Consider the following 6,557-nt stretch of genomic DNA (forward strand, 5'->3'; position numbering starts at 1 on the left):
TATTCTAAACTCATAAATAATTCAAAATTTTAAAATGAATAATTATAATCCAATTAACAACCAACTCACAAGTCTTTGCTCATTACAAATTCAAATACCAAAAGGTTCAAAACAAGTATTTAAGATTCAAAGGGAATACCTGCTAAAGCTAGGAAATAAATTAATGCAACCCCCCTGGAAGTGCCTGTGCTTAACTTTCATTTATAATGTATTTTGTCTTTGTGGATGAGACACAAGAAAGCATGATTATTAAGCGTAATTGTGAGAGAACACTTTATAATTTAAAAGGTTTCAAGTTGAGCAAGTCAAAAACTAAATATATGAAATATAAGTTTAATAAAAACATAAAGAATAAAGAGTTAAATAAATCATTATATTAAAAAGACAAATTATAATTCTGTGAGATTTTTTTAATATGAATTTGAGATTTGATTTCGACATTTGTAAATGTGTGGGGTTATAGAGTTGACATTGTTAACAAAATTAAAACCGATGACACAGTGGCTTATTTCACACTTTCTAAAATAGAATGCCAAATTAGCCCTAAGTCTCAAATCACAATGACTTCTTCGGCCATTCTTAAAGTCCAATGCCCCAATTGACCTTGGAACCAAAGTATAGTAAATTATTTTGCACTTAAGATTATTTAGATATGCCTCGTAGATGTACTCGTGAGGCGAGTAAACCAAATTAAAGAAATTTTTAACAAAAGATAAAGGATAACTAAACAAAATATAGCAGATGATGTAACATATAATGACATTATGAAAAATATGACCATAGATAGAGATAGAGAAGATTAAAAAGCTATATGTCATGTACCCAAATTTATAGTGGGATTAAGGGATTAGAGGCGACATACTGCTATTGTTATATTAAATGCAGAGGTAAATTCTTATGTTGGTAGTTTCGGTGCAAACTCTAGTTCAAATCATTCTGTATGGTGTTGTGTAACTCGAAAATCAAGCTGTTGATTTAGGTTTGTTAAATTGTATAGACAATGTTAGGTGAAAAGAATCAAAAGCAATTTACATGAAAAGGGAGGAAGTGATAATGTATTAGAACTATTAAATGAAAGGTGAGCCCATTCAATGGTTAATGTGATTGTTCAGTATCCATAATGGGATGCTTGTTATATTCTGTTCTAACTTTTGCTTTATAACAAAGGCTCCAAAATTTTGCATCAACTACACTGCAGAAAAATAACCTTTGCCATCATGCAAAAGTGCTATTACAAAAGGACATTTCTTCTTCTCCTAAAAAAAAAGCAAACAAACAAAAATACCACATATAAGAGACTTCTAACAGGGAATATATTGATGAACTCGACTCTCTTCCATTATATGGCATGATTAGGATCTTAACAATATGGTGCCTACAGAGTACATCATAGCCAAAAATACCACTAATAAGGTTGCTGAGGACTGGGAATTGCAAGATATATATATATATACACTTATACAAAAAAGCAGAAGAAACTATCAATTTACAGAATGATTAGTGTCTTCCTGGATAAAACAACGAAGATACCACCAGACCATAAGAATTCAACAACAGTAACTAACAAAATTAGACGGGCAAGTTAATTTGGACACCATTGAACGAAAAGTGGAACATGCAGACGGAATTTGAGTCCAAGGTAATAAATAGAGCTTTTCTAGAAGTGCAACAGAAACAATCGACTCTTTTTTTTTTTTTGTAGATACAGATACAGTTTGCCAATAAGGAGAACTAGGAAAACAGAAAAATGAATACGATGCCACGAATTGAAACTTTGCAAGACATCCCAATCAAGATCTTCCTGACTAACAGGCTTTTCATCATCCTCACTACCCCAATCAAGATCTTCCTCCTCCTCCATAGCACTCAGCCTCTTGCGCAAATCAGCTCTGTTTGGGCTCCCACTTGCGGCCAAATTAATGCCATTGGTGTTCTCAATGTCTTCAATTTCATCCCACCCCGGTTCTTCTTCCTCTTGTCCAGATGATTGGCTTGCCACAACTAAAAGGTTACCACCATCTTTACACAACCCGACGTTTTCTATCTTCCCTTTTGAACCGACTGTCTCGTTGGATTTCGCCTCCAACTTGCTGCTGCTTGATTCAGATCCATCCAAATGCACTCTTTCATCAACCCCATTTTCACTTTTGGATACAGAGGCAACCCCCTTCTCCAGAAATTGCCCTCTTAACAAGCTTAGCTCTAGCTTCCTCAGCTTTTCTAACCTTATAAACCTTATAAAAAAAACTGACTCCAAAAGGTCTCCTGATCGAACATACTAGGCACAACCTGATCATAAATCTGGTAAGATACGGAAACATAATAGAATAATTTGGTAAGATCAAAACAAACGGAAACATAATAGAATAAAATCCAAAACAGGAGAAGACCATACCTGAAGTGCAGTTACATCATCATCTTGATTTACTAATGTCAACAAACTTGCCACAGAAGAGCATAAGAAAATTATGAACACTTAACAAGATCATATCGGTGTTCTCAGTGATGACTACAAATTACCATAGTCAGTATATGCCACAAAAGAGCATATTGGATACCACATGAGCACTATTTAGAAGATAGTGAAGTTGTAGGTGTTGAAAATAAATCATTCAATATATAGGGTCACAAATGTATTGTTAAATGTGTAATGCTATCTTAAGGTTTAGCCAATTAAAAACGATCTATAAAGTTTATTTTTGGGCTACTGGGTATTAAACTATCATGAAATTAATGTGTAGAGACATAAATTATATTTCTAAATTGATGAGGGGTCAATTTGGAAATATTAGAAGTTATTATTAACTGCTATATAAAGGAGTTATGGTCCCCAATTAATTAAGAAGTTTTGATCTCTTTGCATCCTCATCAACAGAGAAATTCTAAGAAACTAGAAATCAATTGGAAGATCAAAGTACCCGTTTTTGATCAATCATCATAATGGATACAGGTACGCTTCCGTTTGTTGTTTATTTCATTCTTAATGATTTGACATGAATGTTCTTGGAATTTGGACAATAATTCTACAGTAGGGACAAACATTACTTTTATGTAGAATTCCTAGGGGCTCCCTTTGTCTGCAAGCATCTCGAATCCACGATTTGTCCACTTGAAGCTGTTGTTGCCTTTTCACAATCAAGGATTTGTTCTTGCACAATGTGTACAACATATATATTACTACCACAGCTTGGCTTAGCATTGGATGGGCTCAAATCATTCAATTGAGATTCCATCTACTCTATAGTCTCCCGAGTACATTCCTCGTCATCTGCAACCAAGTTTGCAACCTTGGCAAACACACTACACATTTTATCGTATCTTAACTGGTTAGGAGTACTAATCCAACCGTTATAATTAATCTTGACCCTCGTGTAGGATCTACTAACATCTCTCCTCTATCGCCTTAAGATATACCTCTCAGGAATTGATCTAACACCATTTCAGATCAATACTGTGACAGCATGTCTACAAATTATTCCCTTAAACTCAAACATGTGACAGCTGCACACAATATCACATTTCTCTTTCTCAAAAACAACTGAAATTTTTTTTTCCTTCAATCTTTCATCAAATATGATATCTTCGCGTACCTCGTATCTCATACCTAACGACCCCTCTTCGATAGACACAACCTCGCAATATATCTTCCCTGTAAACTCGTCTTGAAACTTCTTGAATTTTGAGATTGTGTACACTTCCTGAAATTGTTTCTCCATGGGAAACCTCGACGCACATGGGACTATCTGAGAAAATGACTTAACGTCAGCTTGAAACTCCTCTTCAACTTTACATCTCAATGCTCACTCATATTGTTCAACAAATTGCTTCAACGAGGTTTTCGAGTGTACATAACCATCGAAAAATATATTCATACTCTCACTCCATTGCGTTGTTGACATCCCTACCCAAAAACTAGTTTCCAAGAAACATGGGACCCAACGATCTCTTTCTTTGTAGAGTCCAGACAACCAATCATTTTCATGCAATGTATATTTCTCAATCATTGAACTCCAGCCTTGCTCAAATTCTTCAGGACTCTGTGATTCATTCACCACATCAGGTACGGCCGAAAGAATTAAAGCCTTATAGCTATGGTTTTCAAATTTTTCAGACAACTTCTTCAGTATATGCCACAAACACCACCTATGTTTTGTGTTAGGTAAGACTATCTCAATTGCGTTTTGGATAGCCCTATCCCGATCAGTGATTATTCCTACGGGAGCTTGACCCTCCATGCACTCAAGCCATGTCCTAAACAGCCACACAAAAGTCCCGGTGTCCTCATTGGAAACTAGACCACATCCAAGCAGTGTCGATTGTCCGTGGTGATTTACACCAACAAATGGAGCAAACGGCATGTCGTACCTATTGGTCAGGTATGTGGTGTCGAATGTAACAACATCGCCAAATTTCTTGTATGCTTGTCTACACCTATTATCGGCCCAAAATACATTCTTCAATTGACACTCTTCGTCCAAATCAACACTAAAGTAAAAATCCGAACAAAGAACTTGCATTTTCGAAAAGTACGCTTGAATAGCAACAACATCTCTTTCCCCAAGTCTTAACCTCCTCACCTTATCAATGTAGTTTCTACAATCCTTTTCCACAAACGCTAGATTCTCATATCCACCAGTTTCAACAATAGTTGAGTTGTAACTTTTCTGTATTGAAATTCCAACCATATCATTCATTTCAAGCTATCGATTCACATGTTCACTCAATTGTCTATTACATCGATACAATCTAGATTTGGTTGGACTTGTTTCATGATTATGCTCAAGATGGACCGTGGTTATTCGTCATATTCCTAAAACAACCAATACAACTGTGATCTTAGCTTTACAACCTACTCGAATAGTTCGTTGAGGTTTTAGAGAGGTGCTAACTTTACTAGTTCTTTTGCCTTCTCAGCTACATGCATATGCTACATATGTTACCACCCCATCCTCACCCTTCTTTGAATTCTTTTTTTTTTTTACTAGAAAACCCACATGGTAAGCATATCTTTTGTAAAATTCAAAAATCTCATTCTCATTTATTGAACTTCATTCCAACCTTAGGAACAAGATCATTGCATTCTCCTGACAATTCGTCGTTTAACAGAGGACACTCATTATGTTGGAAAATTTCCTCATTATCTTCGAATGATTCCGGAAGCACACTATGATTTCCTGGATCAAAACAAGATACAATCATAAGATAATACAATGTTACATATATAATTTGCATTATCCACAAACATTTTGTTTTTCTTGTTTTATATCACTAATTTTCTCATAAATCTAGAAACCACATTTGAATAATTTACATTTTCCCTAATTCTAAGTGATAAAGTTACCATTTAGAGAAACAAATATACGAGCTCATCAAGCTCTTTATACTCACTTATGGCATATGTCTAAGGAAGCTCTGCTCTGCCATATTTGAAAAAAAAAAAAATCAAACATACCTATATCACTCATTGGGGCTTTCCTTCGTCTTCTAAAATAGAATTGATTGTTTGTAATAAAATCTGAAAAATTATAGAAAGTGAATACTTTAGTAGAAGTATAATACGGTACATGAATATATAAAGAGAAACAAAAGAAACAGAAACAGTGGAGACCAACAGAGGAGACGCCAGTTCCTCTGTTCGTTGAACAGGTCAACAAATTGGGTTTTTGAACCGACCCAAGAGCTGCCACAACTAGGCCAGACCCATCCCCAAACACAATGGGCTAGCCCATGAACCAACTTGGCCAACCCCAAAAATAGCCTAAACCAGCCACAATCACCGCCACCAGCGGCCGGGGTCCCACCTCCACTTCCATAGGGCCCACGCCCACCCCTCACAAATTGCCGCAGCGAGCGACCGAGGGCGAACAAATCAAGCATAAACAGATAAAAAAAAAAGGCCGAAAAGCATAAAAACTGCAAGCATAACCAGTAATATCTAGATTTAGCAGCCAATCGAGAGAATCACATAAGAGAAAATATACCAGTTGTACAAATCCGGGCTCGAATGAAGCAGATCTGGGTGTTAGCCTCACTGCCGCAGCTAGCAAGAGCGAGAGAGCTAGCGAGCAACAGCGAGGGCGAGCAAGAGCGAGAGAGAGGCAGCGAGCGACGGAGCGAGCTGGAGCGAGAGAGGCAACGAGCGAGAGAGAGAGAGAGAGGCAGGGAGCGAGAGCGAGAGCGAGGGCGAGCGAGCGACCGGCGATGGACGGAGCAGGAGCGAGAGTGAGGGAGGGAGAAGGGTTTGCAGAAGGGCAGGAGGAGAAGGGTTTGGTGGTTTGCAGAGACCGAAGGGGGTGGGCGCTGATTGGGGTGGCAGCAAAAACATTGGGTGGGCTCAACCATGGGCTAGATCCAATTGGGCTTCACTATTATTAAAAGTTTATTTTTTCATACTATAAATTTAAATGTGAATGTGAATTGCTCACTTGTAAATTTGCATTTTCGATTCATATACTCAAAAATTAATAATATTCGATGACTGAATCTCTATAAATTTAAATTTAAATGTTTGATCAAATTAAAATTACACGTATATACATATATATCATGAATTCATA

General features: G+C 36.8%; 1 protein-coding gene across 2 annotated transcripts; it reads right to left on the reverse strand.

Annotated features, from left to right (window-relative positions):
• Positions 1-2,907: 2,907 nt before the first annotated feature.
• Positions 2,908-6,323, reverse strand: LOC127801365 (protein FAR1-RELATED SEQUENCE 5-like). Of its 2 annotated transcripts, XM_052336393.1 has the most exons (3): positions 5,982-6,323; positions 5,453-5,515; positions 2,908-5,174 (listed from the first exon to the last, which is right to left on the reverse strand). In XM_052336393.1, the coding sequence occupies exon 3, from the start codon at positions 4,692-4,694 to the stop codon at positions 3,801-3,803; it is 894 nt and encodes a 297-aa protein (XP_052192353.1). In that variant the 5' UTR covers positions 4,695-5,174; positions 5,453-5,515; positions 5,982-6,323; the 3' UTR covers positions 2,908-3,800. The 2 variants fall into 2 exon arrangements, with proteins under 2 accessions (XP_052192353.1, XP_052192352.1); XM_052336392.1 differs by having other exon boundaries at positions 2,908-5,515.
• Between the last annotated feature and the right edge of the window lie 234 nt (positions 6,324-6,557).

This window comes from Diospyros lotus, chromosome 5, assembly GCF_014633365.1.
Source record: "Diospyros lotus cultivar Yz01 chromosome 5, ASM1463336v1, whole genome shotgun sequence".
NCBI lineage: Eukaryota > Viridiplantae > Streptophyta > Magnoliopsida > Ericales > Ebenaceae > Diospyros > Diospyros lotus.

Excerpts from the sequence above, each read along its gene's own strand:
- LOC127801365 (XM_052336393.1), bottom strand. The coding sequence starts at position 4,694 with ATGAATGATATGGTTGGAATTTCAATACAGAAAAGTTACAACTCAACT.